At 36.7% G+C, this 17,843-nt stretch overlaps 1 protein-coding gene across 2 annotated transcripts in view; it reads right to left on the reverse strand.

The window, feature by feature from the left end:
* SLC24A3 (solute carrier family 24 member 3) overlaps nt 1–17,843 on the reverse strand; it is a 182,507-nt gene that overhangs the window by 50,637 nt on the left and 114,027 nt on the right. For both annotated transcript variants that reach the window (XM_039325992.1, XM_039325993.1), the window contains exon 4: nt 72–146. In XM_039325992.1, the coding sequence (XP_039181926.1) occupies nt 72–146 (75 nt within the window). The remainder of the gene's footprint in view (nt 1–71; nt 147–17,843) is intronic.

Consider the following 17,843-nt stretch of genomic DNA (forward strand, 5'->3'; position numbering starts at 1 on the left):
TGATTAAATGCCAAACATGATAATGTATACATTTCAATAAACATGGAAAACTATTTCCAGCAGATACTTACTTCACAAATTTTTTCCAATGAAGGAACAAAGAAATCATCACAGATAATAGCCAAAGCATAGAACATGTAGACAGCCTAAAGAAACAAAAAGCATTCCATTGAGACAAGGCAATTTAAATCATGATATTTCCTCATTTCATTCTATTAAAAGAGTTTAAAGCACATCTACCTTTTTTTTAATACTAAAGAGGAAAGACATCCTTTAATTGAGCTCAATTTATTGGTATCTCTACTTTGTTTTCTTAATATCAATATGATTAAAAATGTTATTATCACTAAAGGCAGACAGAAAAAAATACTGAATCTTTGATAACAGTACAAAGGTAGTTTCCCACTGCAGCTCTCTGGGATGTTTCTCTATGTTCCCAGCTTAGCCTATAGCTGAGGAATGTCCTGATGGATTCCCATCTAAATATGGAAAAAGGTCCAAACCTACTCAATTTCTAACCCCAAGCAAGGGCAGTAATCTATTGAGAGAAGTTGTTGAGAGAAGTCAATTACACATTTCAGCTCCCAGCATAGGATTACTCTTCCTGCAAGAAAACCAGGAATTATTAACCCAATCAGATATGCATCTGTATGCCCAGTTCTCTACATGAAAGTGGGTGGGTGAGTATCTGTATGTGTGTAAAAACAACTCTGTATATTTTCAAACATGTTTTAATTCTTTCCCTAATTCAGACCATATTCAGTCTGATGGTATAAATCTGCCTATATGGCTTTTGCTATAATCTTGAAGTAATCACTGGTAGGCAAGGTGACACAGACTCTGTCCACCTATCAGTTCCAAAATATGAAACTGGTTTCCTTGTTCCCACTTGACAATCAATCCCAAATTGTTTAAGCTGAATGTCTGAGCAATTAGAAGAATTACCCTGCAAATCACCACATTGCCTTTACTATCCTTGCTTCTTCCTTCCTTCTCCCCAGATGGAACCAACATCTGGGGATTCATCAGTATTTTATTATATTATGCACTGTATTAAGACCAAGGGATGGGACTATGCAGATTGCACCTAATTATGTCAAATAGCATTCTCTATAAAGGGATTATATAATGCACAATACACAGTACTAAAACTATCCATTTCATACCATTTCATATACATCTGGAAAAAATACTATACAATATGACCCTTTATAGTGTACAGAATTTTTGATGCTAAATAATTGTCACACATTTGAAAGTACTTGAAGTCAATTACTGTATATACTTTTGTGATGCGTAAATGGTTCTTTTTTTTTTTTTTTTTATTGAAATTTTTCAAAAGTTTTACAAATAAAAATCCACCCCCCCCTCCCCAACCACCCCCCCCCCCCCCGACTTCCCAGAACTGAATATAGGATTATTTAACAAATATTTTAAAAATAACATTTGCAATTTATAAAATAATTAATAATAATAATAAAAATCACAGTAATAATATATATAATAATAATATACATAACATAAACTTTAAAATGAATAATATATACTAAAAAAGAAAAAAAAAAAAAAGAGAAGAGAGAGAGAGAAAGAAGAAAGAAGAAAGTAGACGAAGAATAAAGCATATATATATATAAAAAAAAAAATATATATGAATAATAATACATAAAAAATGTATATATATAAAAAAAGAAAAAGAAGAAAGAAAGAAAGAAAAAACAATCATTACAAATTATAAAAAGGCTAAATAATATTTTTCCATATCCAAATTATGTTGTATAAAATTTATCCATTTTTCCCATACCGCAAAAATTTTTTCTTGAGATTGCTCCTTTAAGAAAGCCGAAATCTTTGCCATTTCTGCCAAATACGAAACTTTATGAAACCATTCTTGTAAAGTAGGCAAAGATTCCTTCTTCCAATATTGTCCTATTAACAACCTAGCGGCTGTAATCAAATTTAACATCAATATAACCTCCTTAGCATCACAGTCAATAACAATACCTAGTAAAAATAATTGCGGAGTAAATTTTACCCTTCTTTTAAAAATTCTTTGAATATTCCACCATATCTTAATCCAAAAAGCTTTTATATGCTTACACGTCCACCAAATATGGTAATAGGTAGCATCCAAATATCCACATCTCCAGCATTTCGGCTGTAGATTAGGGTACATAATGGACATTTTCTTTGGGTCAAGGTGCCATCTATAAAACATCTTATAAAAATTCTCTCTTAAATTTTGCGCTTGTGTGAATTTAACATTTCTTATCCAAATAAGTTCCCAAGTATCCATTGAAATCGTTTCACCAATATTCTGTGCCCATTTAATCATACAATCTTTAACTAGTTCAAGTTCTGAATCTAATTCCACTAAAACCCCATAAACTCTCTTAATATGGGTTGGCCTTTGATCTCTTACTTGTTTTAAAAAAATTTCATCTTCTCTAAGCCAGCCCATTTTACAATCCATCTTCCATCTATCCACTATTTGTCTATATTGGAACCATGAATAAGTTAAGTTTTCATGTGTTAATTCTTCCAAAGATTTTAACTGCCAGTCTTGGCCATCCCATCTTAATAACTGTACGTAAGAGACCTTGTCCATATTTACCCCTTTCCTTATACCTTCTATGGCATGCCGAGGTATAGCCCATAATGGTATTTTGAAGTCACTTTTATAATACTTTCTCCACACTCTTAGCAAAGAGTTTCTTATAATATGAGACTTAAAAACCCAATCCACTTTTTTATTAAATATTAAATAGGCATGCCATCCAAAAAATAGGTCCCAGCCTTCCAAATGAAGTATTTCTGTATTTGTTAAATTCACCCAATCGCTAATCAATGTCAATACTACAGCATCATAATACAATTTCATATTTGGTACCTTGAGTCCACCTCTCTCACGAAAATCTTGCATTATTTTAAGTTTCACCCTTGGTTTTTTCCCTGCCCAAACAAATTTATTAATACCTTTTTGCCATTCATCTAAATTACGTTCGTTCTTTAAGATAGGTAACATTTGAAACAAAAAAATAAACTTTGGCAGGACATTCATTTTAATAACTGCAATTCTGCCCATAAGGGATAACTGTAAATTATTCCAGTTTTTTAAATCCTTCTGTACCTCCATCCACAGCTTTTCATAATTATTTTTATACAATTTTACATTGGAAGCAGATAATGTAACCCCCAAATATTTTACCTTATCAACAATTTCAAAGTCTGTTAAGTTAACTAGAGCCTGTTTATCACCATTAGTCATGTTTTTAGCTAATATTTTGGTCTTATTATTATTAATTTTAAAGCCAGAAACACGTCCATATTGTTGAATCAATTGTAATAATTTCACCACCGAAGAAACAGGTTGAGACAAAGTAACAACCAAGTCATCTGCAAAGGCTCTTAATTTATATTCTTTTTTATTAATTTCTATTCCTTTTATTTCTTGAGACTCCCGAATTTTAATCAACAAAATTTCCAGTGTTAAAACAAACAATAACGGAGACAACGGGCATCCCTGTCTTGTTCCTTTTTCTATTACAAAAGCCTCTGACAAACCCCCATTTACAATAATTTGAGCAGTCTGTTTTTGATATATATTGGATAATACTTGTAATATATTTTGTCCAAAATTCATCTCCTTGATTAAACACAGCATAAACTGCCAATTCACTTGATCAAAGGCTTTTTCAGCATCCAAAAATATCAGGCCTGCAGAGACTTGGTTATTCTTTTCTAAATACTCTAATAAATTAATAATTTGTCTAACGTTATTCTTCATATACCTTCCAGTTATAAAACCCGATTGATCCCTATGTATAAACTGCTGCAAGATCCCCATAAGCCTGTTAGCTAAAATTTTTGCAAAAATTTTATAATCCACATTTAAAAGAGATATAGGCCTATAATTTTTAGGCAAAGTAAGATCTTGACTATCTTTTGGAATCAATGATATAAATGCATTACGCCAGGATGGAGGGATCTCTAACCCCTGTAATAAATTATTAAACAGTTCACACAACGGTTGAGTCATCTCTTCTACTAAAGCTTTATAATAAATAGATGTCAACCCATCCGTACCCGGCGCTTTGCCCAATTTCAATTGTTTAATAGCTGTAACAATTTCTTCCTTAGTAATTAAACCGTTAATCTTTTTTTCCTGATCTTCTGTTAATTTAGGAAAGTTAACTTTGCCTAAATAATTATTTATATCTGTAATTTGAATATTAGTACCCTTATATAATTTTTGATAGTATTCTAAAAAAGATTTCTTAATCAATTCTTTCTGATAAACCAATTTACCATTATAATTTATTTTATCTATATTCCTCTGTTTCTGTTTTTTTCTTAACTGATAAGCCAACCATCTCCCTGGTTTATTAGCATTACAAAATGTATTTTGTTTCATAAATAGCAAATTAGTTGCAGCTTGATCAGCCATCAGCATGTTAAATTGTGTTTTTAACAATTTTAAAGCTCCTTTAACCTTTTCATCTAAGGGATTTGAAATTAAAAGTTTCTCTTTTAATTTAATCTCCTCTTCCAAGTCTTTCCGTTTCTGAGTCTGTTTCTGTCTATGCAAATTATTCATTTTTATCAAAATACCACGCATAAAAGCTTTACTTGCATCCCAGACCATTGACATTGATGTTCCCTTGTTCATATTTAAAGTAAAATATTCCTTTAAACATTCCTTTAATTTATGAACATTTTTTTCTTGTTTAAATAAATTCTCATTTACCCTCCAGGATCTCCTATCTTCCTTCTCTACAAACAGTTCCATCCAAACTGGACTATGATCGGACAATGTCCTAGGAAAAATTTTTACATTCTTCACCCTGTTGTATAAATCTGTTGTGATCAAAAAGAAATCAATTCTTGAGAAAGATTGGTGTCTATCTGAGAAAAACGTAAAATCCTTTTCTTCTTGATTACGTTCACGCCAATAGTCTCTCAATTCCCAATCTTCTTTCATATCAAAAAAGGCTTTAGGTAATTTAGCCTGTTTAAAAAAGGTAGAAGAGCCTTTTTTGTCCATTTGTATATCTAAGACACCATTCCAGTCTCCCATTAAAATCACAGATCTATAGTCCAACAAAGTTATTTTCTGATGTAGTAACCTATAAAATTGCTCCTGTTGCTGGTTTGGTGCATACAACCCCACAATAAGAATTTTCTTGCCATATAAACCAAGTTCAAGCATAACATATCTTCCGTAAGGATCTGATTCTAACAAGGTAGCAGATAAATTCTGTTTAACATAGATTACCACACCCCCTTTCTTCCCAGGGGCGGGAGATACAAAATGAGATCCCAAGCGAGGATTATTTAAATATTTTTGATCTTTAGCTGTAATATGAGTTTCTTGCAAGCAAATAATATCATTGTTATGTTGTTTCAAATAGTGGTAAATTTTTTTTCTCTTTTGAGGAATGTTTAATCCATTAACATTCCAAGACAGGAGCTTTGCCATCTCCCTTGGCCTTCAGCCTGGAGAAGATCCGCTCAAATTCTGCTGCTGATGAATATGTAGCAGAGCTTTTGGGTCTTGCTCCTCCCACCGGCACTGAAGCAATTTGCTGAGTAGATTCTTCAATTTCTTTTTCTTTTTCTTTTTTCTGTTGTTCTTTTTCTTTACGTTTATGTGCTGCACGGGTCATTCTCTGTTCTTTAACCTCTGGTTGAGACATCCATACCACCTGTCCAGCAGTCATCATCCCTGTACCTTCAGATTTCTGTTCCATCTCTTTGTCACTCAAGACTTTATGCATCATGGGCAAAGGAGAGCCTGCTCCCAGGACCGTTTTATAAAATTCCTTAGCTTTAGCAACTGTATTAAGTCTATAACGTGTCCCCGCATGGCTCAAAACAATGCCCATCGGAATCTCCCATCTAAATGGCATTTGTCTTGCTTTAAGTTCATTTACTAAAAAAGCAAAATCTTTTCTGCTTCTTAAAATTTTAGGTGGAATTTCCTTTAAAATAATAATATCTTGGGCAGCAATCTGAAATCTTTTATTATAAAAAGTTTGTAGAATCTGATTTCGCAAAGACTTCTTAGCAAAATATATCACCACATCTCTAGGCAAATTCCTCTGTTTTGCAATCCAAGAATTAACTCTATAAATTCTTTCCACATCCCCACGTAACTCTTCTTTATCAATATTCAAAATAACAGCCAAGTCATTAATCACCATTTCCATCAAATCTTGAGTTTTATCTTCTTTCAGACCCCTTATTCTCAAAGCATATTCCATCTGTCTATACTGGAACATAAGAATATCATCTTGTGAAGTCTCCACTTTTTTCTCCATATCTTGAAATTTATAATCCAAAAGTTCAACTGTTTCTTCAATTTCCTCTACTCTGGAGTCCAGCTTCACAACCACTGAGGCCATTCCAGATAGAGCTAGAAGTATATCATCCCTCAAAATAGCATTATTCTGTTCTAAAAGCTCCTTCATCTCTTTCTTCATTTCCTCCTTAGTTTCAGATTTATTCTGGTCCAAAAGTTGTTTCATTTCCTCCCTAAACTGTGAGACAGCACTTACCATTATTTCTTTAATGTCTTGTGCTGATGTGCCAGATGGGGGAGGTGAAGGTGGAGTGGATTTAGGTTGCTGCACTGAGGGTATTATTTTAAGTTGTTGTTGCACAGTAGAAGTAGCAGGAGAAGAAGTTACTTTAGAAGCTGCAGTAGCTGGTTGTCGTTTTGAAGCCATTTTAATTTATCTTCCTTTCTTCTTAAAAATACCGATAAAAATAAGTAATCCAAAAAAAAATTAAAAATAAGATAAAATAAAATAAAATAAGATCAATCTAAAAGTCCCCAAGAATAAAAAAGTAAAAAAAGTAAAAAAAAAAGCAGTATTAAACAACAATTCAGCCGATCCGTCTTTTAAAGGAAAAAAAACTTTCAAAACGCCATTTTACTTTCACTCTCACTTTTCCGCCCGAAAAAAAAGAGAAAGCTCAAAAAAATAAAAAAAAATCAGCAGATACTAAATAAACTAAATAAACTAAAAAAAATAAAATAAAGCTAAACTATAAATAAAATCCTTTAAACAGTTCTGTCCGGTTTAAGATTACTCACGGTTTCTTTAAGTACGGAGATGGTAGCGGCGTCTCGCTTTGTTTCCGAAGAAACAAAGACAGCTGAGAGGCGGAGAAGGCAATGAACTCCGAGGGAACCCTCTTTCTACCCCCCTAAAAATAAAAATCCAGGGAGAGTTAAGAGGTTCTACCTCTATTCATGCGATCTCTACCCCTTCCCTTCGCCCGGGAAGGGGATTGCGAGCCGCGGGCCAGCTGGTAAACGCTGTGCTCCGCGGATCTGACACCTTCTCAGGAGGACGGCTACAAAGTAGCCGCCATCTCCACCGCTTTAACCACCGGAAGTCCCACGTAAATGGTTCTCTTATTCATTTTTATTTGTTCTATATTTATATATCTTTTATATGCTTATATTTTTCTATGTGCTCCTTGTTGCTTTTACATTTTTATTCTAATTTCAAATGATTTTCATATAAATAAACAATATTGCTATTCAATTCCAATAGCATTTCTGCCCATGCCTAGACAGATTCAGTACAAGCATTACAAGTCAAATGCTGATTATACTAAATGCTGAGTTAATATCAACTCACATGCTCTGGCCTATTAGTTCCATGCAAATAAATTCTGATGCATACACAAAGCTTTTTCCTGCACAATAATTCCTGAATTCATTTCAGTGGAATATTAATTCCACATATCCCATTCCTTTGTGTAGAGCTTTGTACAAGCACAAGAGAACCTTCAAGTCACTCAAGCATCTTATGCAGGCTAATCCAGAATCACACCTCATACACAGGAACAGGAGAGTCTTATGCTATGAGGGAAAATGCTAAAGCACATGCAAAGATATTCTTTGTAATGCATAGCACACGGTCAGGTCATATGCAAAGAGCCTCTGTGCACTTACCTGTGAGAGACTGTATTATGACCAGTTTCTTTTCTGGAGATGCCAATTAATGATCACATTTCCATAGGATAGGTAACAATGAAGAAAGGTAATTTTATAGAAATCTATTTTATTTCAATTCCCAAACAGTTGGAACCACTTTTAGTTTTTATTAAAACAATCACATCTAAATAAAAGGGTCTCCCTAGATTAATTATCTTTTTTTTTGTAGGGTAATAAATGGCGTGACAGAAGATAAGCCACTTGGAGAAGTGTCTTTTTTTATAAAGTTTTTTTTAAAAAACAGAATTCAATAATAATTATTCAACTAAAATATGTTGTCTGAGTATCTTATTCACTAATACAAATTAAAGTGGAGAAGTGTCTTCATGCCCAATTAACACAGTCCAATTTCAAGAATTTCTAGTCAAGATGATGGTATAATTCAGTGGTTCTTAACCTGGGCGATATCGCCCCCCAGGGGGCGATTTCATTTTTCAGGGGGGCGATGGAATGAAAAGGGGCGACGTGGGGGCAAAGGAACGAAAAGGGGGCGATATGGGGGCAATGGAGCAAGACGTTTTGGGGACATTTTTGAGCCTGCCCCTGTGGCTCCGAGCCTCCTCCGCCATTTGGAGAGAGAGATAGAGAGAGAGAGGCACTTGTGCTTCTCTCTCTCACTCTCTCTCTGATGTGGATTTGCCCCCTCACAGGGCTTCTGGTTGGCCCTGAGCCCGGATGCCCCGCCTCCTGGACAAGCGCAGCCAGGAAGTCCATTTCCCTGGCTGGCCCCGTACCAAGTGCATGTGGCCGGGGAACCGCGCAGGGGATCCCCAGGATCCCTGCTGGGAGAAGCCCACCAGAGCCTCAGTCTAGCAGGCCAGCCTTCCTGCAAGCCGCGGCCCTGAGGGAGAGCTGCCCCTGTGATCCCCAGCCATGGGACTGTTGGCCCAGCTGGCCGGGAAGGTGTGCCAGAGTCCTGGCTGCTTTGAGAGGTGAGTAGAAGATGGGGGGGAGAGAAAGGGAGGGGGAGGCATTTTCCAACCAGACCCGCGGGAGCGCCTCCTCCTGGAGTCCAGTGCCAGCTTCTTTGCCCTCCACCTCCTCCCCTTCTTCCTCCTGTTGCCCCCCGGGTGGCAGTCCTGGCTGCCAGCGGGGGCATCACTCCCTGGGCGATGCTGGTGGGTCGTGGATGGCCGGGAGCGTCGTGCGTTGCGGAGTGGCCCCAGCTCCTCCAGCAGCTGATGGGGGTGTTCTGCAGATGCCCTGTGAGTTAAGCCCGGGGACGCTGGTGGGGCGAGGGGAGGCTTGGCGATGCAGTCGATGGGCGGGGCATTCTGCAGATGCCCCGTGGCCCCGACTTGAGCTCAGGGACACCAGCGGCACATGGGACGGCCTGCCAATGTGACCGTGAGCCGGGGCGTCCCTGCAGACCCGGCGGGCAGCAAAGCTGGGTGCCTCCAGCAGTGACGGGGTCTTCTGCTGCCTCCTGCCCCCCCACCCCTTCGGTGCCTTCTGCCTTTCATTTTCTCTCTCTCTCTCTTTCTCCTCACCTGGAGAAAAAAGGGGGAGGGAGGGAGAGGAAAGAGAGAAAGAGAGAGGGAGAGGGGAAAGAGAAAAAGAAAGAGAGGAAAGAGAGAGAGGAAGCGCAAGTGCCTCTCTCTCCCCCCCCTCTCTCTCTCAGACACACACACCAAGTGGGGGAAGAGGACTGGCAGACCAAGGGCAGAAGAGGGAGGGAGGGAGAGAGACAGAGGGAGGGAGGGAGAGAGGGAGAGGGAGAGGGAGGGAGAGAGAGAGAGAGAGATTGAGAGAGAGAGAGAGAGAGACCCTTTTGGCATCTAAAATGAAGATAACACTGAAGAGATATATAGAATAAAGGTAAAAAAGGATATATGCAGTGTTATGTTCATTTTAGATGTCAAAAGGGTTTTGTGGCTCCCAGTGTTTTGTTTTCGGTGGGAAACGGGTCCAAGTGGCTCTATGAGTGTTTTGGGTTGCTTACCCTGCTCTACCCATACAGTGGCTCACCATTGGCCAGAATGGGCAGTGATGGAGGGGGGAGTGCTTCTTTTGAAACATCGCATGCTGTTTTGTGTGTCTCTTTGTATTGTACTTTTTTAGCATGCACTCTAGTTCGATATTATATTTTCTTTGTGACTTTTTAATCCTTTTTACAGTGTGCGTGACTATATATACTTTCCTCGAATCTTAATTTAGTTTCAGAGTTTTCATCTTGAAATTCTTAGTTCCTGCATTGAGGTTTGTTCTTATGCCCTTTTTATATTTCTTTTTGCATCTTAAATTTCACTTGTAATTCAATCATTAAATGTTACTGTTTTTCTTTTCGGGCATTTCACTTTCTTGCAGTTGAATTTTGTTTTCAATGGTCATTACATTTAAGTGTCTTGAATAAATAAGATAATAATGAAATACATGTATCACGAAGTTTGGGAATAAAGTGACGGGTGGCACCAAAATTTTTCACACAGTTGAGATATGGGAAAAAGACTGGAAATAAATTATTTGCATCATATGTCCTGATGACAATTTTAAAGAAAACAAAACAAGTGTTTGCATAAATTGAAGAATTATTTCCTATGTTGTGATTGAGAGGTTATGTTGGGGGAGGGGGGTGATGACAACCTCCTCATTGGCTCAACGGGGCAATTCGTTCAAAAAGGTTAAGAACCACTGGTATAATTGACTGGGACTGGCTTCAGTATTTCCTGCAAATGTTTCTCCTGCTTAATTACTACTGGAGCTAGAAACAAGTAATCATTTTCTAATTTGTATAACAGCATTGATTGACTTTAAGGTGCCATTACTAATACACATATTAAACTGGAGGAAATGAAAAGAGGATTGTAAGATTGTGGAAATTTATTGTAACATAATACCATTTATCTTTGCACAAAGTTTCTGATATTCCTACTGATTCCTATTATTTCTAGGCACTTTATTATCTAATCCTGTGGCAGGGAGTCAAATGCTTTCAAGTAATCAATCCAAGCTACAGTCACCTGTGTCTTTCTCTTGCAATTTTCCAAAATAATTTTGTCAGTTAGGAGCTGATTTTTTGTTCCTCTGCTGGATGGAAAGGGCTTGTTTTCAACTAGTTGCTGTCAGACTGCATCATCTAAAACACCATTTAGCAATATGAAACTGGTTGGTAAGCAAGTAATTGGCCTGAAGTTGCCTTTTGTTGGATCTTTCATTATCACTTTGCCAGATGTTAACCAATCTTCAATTACACCCAGTGGTGGGTTTCATATATGTGAACAACCGGTTCTCTGTGTGGATGCCACTTCCGGAAGTTCATTTTAGGCCTGGGCAACAAAAAAATTAGCTACTGGTTCTGCCGAAGTGGTGCGAACCGGCTGAATCCCACCACTGATTACACCCTCTTGCGGTCTCTTATTAAACTGTTTGGCAACAAGTGGGTGTCAACCAAGCAGATGTTTCAACCAAAAACCATGCAGTTCATCTACATCTGGTGTTGACCAATTCTTGATCGTCCTAGCCCTTTTCTCCACCATTTCTGATATTACAAGTTCTTCATTTCAGCTCCTTTTTTATTCTTATCTAACTCCTTTATTTAAGCTGCATTATTGTATTTCTTTGGGTTGTCCCATAGTTGCACCAAGGTGTTCACTGTTTCTTCTTTGTCACTGACTGGTTCATTGCTGTCTCTCCTTTGATTGGTAGAAATGTTTCTGATTCAACTGAAATTTGAGATTATTCCTTTTGTGTAATTTAAGCTCGAATCTGTTAATCTTCTTGACTGTAGCTGTTATTTGCTACTTTATTATTTCTAGTGCTCCCTTGTTCCTAGGTGATATTTCTCGATCTGGTAGTCTTTGATCTTCTTGCTCTTCAGCTTCTTTTATTTCATCTGTTCTAGCCTGCTTCCATCTGATCTTAGCATGCTGATTTATTGTCCAATCTTATCTTCCATTTTGGTGGTGCACTGTTTGGGTTCTTTTCTTGTTTGTTGATTTTGCATCCAGGTTATCTAGTGATAACTGCAGCCATGCTATACATTAGTTAGTTTATTTCTTGCAGTGAGCTTATATCTAATATTATAGTATTGGCATCTTTTAAAACTTGTATTAGCTGTTTCTTTGTAACAAGCATTAAAAAATACAATCTTATTTTATTGTTTTTGCACTTTTCTAGATGCTCAGTTAGCTTCGTTGTCACCAGATGTCTATTTGGTAGACATATAACATTTAGCATGGTCTTTGTTGACCCAGGAGCTGACCGATTCGGTATAACTTTCTATAAATTATATCTCACCATATTGTTTATGGGAGAGACACTCTGATAAAACCTGTCTGGTATGGTTGAACATCTGGTATAACCCTCATCTTCCTCAGGGCACACAACCCACAACCACATCAAGATAGTGCCTTACTGGGAGACAATAATTTCTTTCATCCTTGAGAAAGTTTGAATGATTTGGAATTGATTGGGCCTATGCTTTCCTGCTGTTTTAAAAGAATGTATATAAACATTCTTTTTATTTTTACAATACATACAAAAACTTTGAATCACTTTTCATTATGGGCTTAATGTTTAGCATTAATAAAAGTGTATGGTCCAACTATACCAATCTTTTTAATTTTTAACATGCACACCCCACATACAAATACACACAAATACATGCATATCGAATGTTTTTTTTTACAGTTAATGATGATCAAAAATGACAAAAAACAACAACCCAGGAACATCAATAAAGCAATACTTGTAATGTTTTCACTGCAGCTATGCTCTATTTTGCTACCATGCAGACAACTGAATGTTTCATATCTGAAAAAAGATTAAAACCACCCATTCTGTAAAGATATTAGCATAAGAGGAGCAAACCATAACTCTTACAATGCTCCTGATGGAAAGCACTGTAGGAAATATTGTATGGTTTCAATTTCCAGATAAGTGTGGTCAAGTGAACTCAGCTAAAAGGATTAGAACAGTGGTAGCGAACCTGTGGCACAGGTGCCAGAGGCGGCATTCAGAGCCCTCTCTGTGGGCACGCACACCGTCGCCCCAGTGCTAGGCCTTCAACTGGGTTTTATAAAACCTTTTTGCTTTAGGCCTCTGCCGCCGTGTGCAAAAAAAAAAAAGGTTCAATCAATCAGTCAATTTCAACTTCTTGCGGGAAAAAAAAAGATCTTGCAAAGTTGGAATTGATTGAACTTTTTAGTCCCACCCAGTCTGCTGTTACCACCGCAGCCACGCCTACCCAATGGGCCACACCCATCCAATGGGCCACACCCACCCGGCACTCGACGATACATACGTGGGTTTTGGGTTGCAGTTTGGGCACTCGGTCTCTAAAAGGTTCGCCATCACTGGATTAGAATATCTAATCTACAGAAGTGCAGGTTAGAAAGCATTATGACTACCCTATTTTTTTCTCTCAAATCTGGAAAAGGCAAATATTTTTTTAAAAAACAGCAGATTTCTAATGGAATTTTGCAGCACCCTCTTTCCTATTTTTTCCAGAGTTATGTATTTTTTTTCCTAATATTTCAAATACGGTCCTCAATTTATGACCATAATTAAGCAACAATTTCAGCTGTAAGTAGTATGATTGTTAAGCAGGTCATCACACAAGTGACTGATTTTACAACCATATTGTAAAGATCATTACGCAAAGACAGCAGTACCAATGAAGGAGAAGATCATTACGCAGCAATCATAATGCAGCACCATGATTGTTGTGTAAATTCATTGTTTCGGATGGGGTGTTTTTTTCCAGAAACCAAAAGTAAACGTGAGTTTACAGCAAAAATGTAAATCATATTCAAGTGAGCCTGGGACATCGCAAATGGTCATAAATGCAGCCTGGTTGCTGAGCACCGAAAATGCTATGACCACATCAGAAACTTGAATCTGGGTTGTAAGTAGCTTTACTGGAGACCATCATAACTTCAAACATCACTAAGTAACCAGTCATGAGTTGAGGACTGCCTGTATAGTAATTTAGCCATCAAAGAAAACCCTGTTTTACCTGTTTACACTAAAAAAATATAATAAAATACAGAAAGTTGATTATAATATTACCTTCTGTTCAACAGATACTTTCCAGATTGATAAGTTATCATTTTTTAGAGATAAAGAAAACAAATCTGTGCTTCTTAAGCCAGTAACTGATCATCTGCCTCCAAGCCTACACTTCAATTTTAGGCATCCCTGTCTTGAGATCAAGCAATTCATTAAATATGCCCTCCATATATTTTCCTTTACAACAGCTTCAGGAAGTATATATTGATTCCTTACATTTGATTTTTCATTTCCCCCAAATTTTCTGAAATTAGGAATTGGACATTTTGTATCCAATCTTCTGTGAAAGATATAGGATTTCCTGCTTAAGCAGGGAGTCAGACTAGAAGACCTCCAAGGTCCCTTCCAACTATGTTATTTTGTTATTGTTACACCTGCATAAAATAAACACCCCTACTCTGTGTCCATAATTCTTTGAATGTAAAAGTTGTCTGTACCATAAATGTCAAGATAAATATTCAAAGACTTTTATTAAGGTAAGTAAACCTTTGACCAATGTATGAGACTTTTATTTATTACCAAACGTATGAATACATGGTAAAGAAAATAGTAAATTTTAAAAACTCTACTTCAGAAAGTGGGCAAATAAAAGTTGGTTTTTGTGTACGGTCTAAAAATGGTAGCTCTTGATGTCTTCATCCAGTGTAAGCTCTGGTTTGCTATATGGTTCTGAATAGAATTTTAAAAATTAACCATTTATATCCTATGAAATTTTATATATTTCATCTCTTTTAATTGGAATCATTGTCCTATCTTTCTTTTTCCTTAAACAATTAGCCAAAACCTTACTAGGTCTTTCCCTGTTCTCCCATTATCTCTGTTTAAAACACGTTAACATGAATTCTGTTTTCTGTGATATGGCAAGTGCCAGGATTTGATGTATTCCCTACAGAGTGGTATAAAACATTTATAGATCTTTTGGTACCAAAACCTTATCAATTGTATGATAATATTTGTGAGAAAGGATGTTATCGGAAGAATATTCTCAATATTTATCAAGCTAATGTTGCAATTGAACCAGAATCAGATAAAGATGACATGCAATCACACCAATTAATGTTGCTACAAAGTTCTTAATAGTGATACTGGCACACAGATTACAGCAAGTGCTACTGTTTGTTAATAAGAATGATCAAGCAGTATTTATTTAAAAAAAAAACAGGCAAGCAGCAAACAATATTAGGTTAAATGCAGATTTAAGAGACTTGAATAAAAATGAAGACCAATTTTTAATCTTATCATTAGACACAGGAAAAGCTTTTGACAAAACATATAAGAAATACATGTTTGCTGTGTTAGGTTTGAATTTTGTTTGAAAATCAAAAAAATGAATGAAGATATTATATGAGTTGCCCACATTTAAAATAAAGATTAATGGTATGTTTTCTGCTACTTTCCCATTATTTAGAGGAACTACACAAGAATATCCACTTTCACCCTTGCTTTTTGACATTTGTGTAGAACACTTGGCTTGTGCTATTAGACAACACGGGGAGATTTATAGAGTAATACATAATTCAGTTGAACATAAACTGCTTTTATTTGCAAATGACATTCTTGTGTTTATTTCTAAACCTCACTCTGTAATTTCTGTATTGAGGCAAATAATAGATGCTTTTAGTAAAATAGCAGGATATTCTATTAACTGATCTAAATCAGAACTGATGCAAATAGATGGAAATTTGGTTACCATTCATTTAAGGAATTTTAATTTCATACTTGTACCAAATTTGTTAAATGTTTAGGTATGTGTTTACTGAAAGACATAACACAATTAGTAACAGGTAATATAGTCAGAGGTGGGATTCAAATATGTGAACAACTGGTTCTCTGTGTGGATGCCGCTTCCAGAAGTCCATTCTGGGCCTGGGCAACAAAAAATTAGCTACCGGTTCTGCCGAAGTGGTGCGAACCAGCTGAATCCCACCACTGAATATAGTAAAAGGTTTCTTCAGATATAGATAGATGGGAGTCGTTAAACCTCACTCTTTGAGGAAAGATGAGTGCTCTCAAAATGAATATTATTTCCAGATTAATTTATATTCTGAGAACAATTCCTGTTCAAATATCTGGATTTTTTTTCAAAAACTATACAGTACTCTTTGTTCATATATTTTAATGGGGTTCTTTGATTCCAAGAATAGCTTTACAGAAAAAGCAATCACCAAATAACAAAGGAGGGTTCCATTTTTCAAATTCGGAGCTACAGTTATAAAGCTATGAAATGTAACGCCTAATAAAAATGGATTCAATCTTTTTTCCTATGCTAAATTGACTATGATAAATCCTAAATTCCTATGCTGAGTCAATATCCCTATTTTCATCCAATGTTTCCATATTACTGCCTTTTTTCATAATTTTTAATGTTGGATTGGAAAAAAGATGACAATATGGAAATATTGGATGGAAGCAGGGATATTGATTCTGTAGTCAATAATAGACAATGAATATAAATTTTTTACGTATACTGTGTTAACAGATAAATATAGCCTATCAGATGCAACTCAGTTGCAATTGTTGTTGTTAGTTGCGAAGTCGTGTCTGACCCATTGCGACCCCATGGATAACGTTCCTCCAGGCTAAAACATTGGTTAACAACATTATTTGGACCAGCAGCATTTTCAGTTTCTGCGGTGAACCAAACACATTTTTGAAGCATACTATTTGTTTCTATAGGTATTTGTTATCAATAAATCAATTTGATATGCAGATGTTAAAGAGATGAGTAGAATACAGAATTAGAGGTTCCTATATTGCTTAGACCAGGCATGTCAAACTTGCGCCATCATGTGACATTGCGCGACATATCATGACTTTTTCCCCATTGCCGGCAATGGGATGGGTGCGGCTTCAGTATGATGCATCCGACCTGCGGGCCGGCAGTTTGACATGCTTGGCTTAGACCATAGAAGAATGTTTTAATTTCTATAAGAAGAGTACCACTGGACCTTAGACTATGGTTTATACAACATTACATCTGTATAGAAAAGGATTGTCTAGGATAACAGCCCCCAACCTTTTGGGCACCAGGGACCAGTTTTGTGAAGAGAGTTTTTTCCATGGACCGGCAGGAATGTGGTTTTGTGTGCTGCCTGCATCCCACAGATGGGGCTTCGCTTATTTGTGTGTCTGGGTTTCTGGCATGCCGCAGCCCAGTGCCAGTCCATGGACCGGGGGTTGGGGACTCTTGATCTAGGACAGCATTTTGCTGGAAATGTAATAAGGACAATGCTTTTCTGTTCCCTTTTTCTGTTATTTTAAAAGTAATTAAATTATTTAAAAAAGGAAAAGATAGTAGATAGATTAGGAGGCAATAAGGGAACACTGCTGAGCCTCAGTCTAGTGGTTACTGAAGCATAGACTGATTGTCATAATAATTTGATACAGAATTCATAATTCTGGCCATCAAATCTTTTTGGGGACAGCCATTTTGATTGGATGGTAATTGAAAGGATAGTATGCTCTTTCCATTCTCTTCTGAAGGAATCCCCAAATTAGTATCTTTAAATTAACAGTGGAGAAGGCATTTCTAGTAGATTGTCAGAAATCATAGTAACTATACTGTCCCCTATCTCTGACTCTTAGGCTATCAAATAAAGAGAGAGACAAATAATGAAAACTGATTTGACCCTTAGATGTTTAGATATTCATCCCTCATCTATCTAGATGCCCTCCCCACTCCCCCCCCAATATATACATTAATGCAGTGGTTCTCAACCTGTGGGTCAGGACCCCATTTGGGGTCAAACGACCATTTCACAGGGGTCGCCACAACGCAGTCCGCCATTTCCCCCCCCCCCGTTTCCTTAGCTGTGCTACTCCCTTT

Source organism: Crotalus tigris, unplaced genomic scaffold, assembly GCF_016545835.1.
Source record: "Crotalus tigris isolate CLP2741 ecotype Arizona unplaced genomic scaffold, ASM1654583v1 scf7180000024339.11422700, whole genome shotgun sequence".
Taxonomy (NCBI): Eukaryota; Metazoa; Chordata; class Lepidosauria; order Squamata; family Viperidae; genus Crotalus; species Crotalus tigris.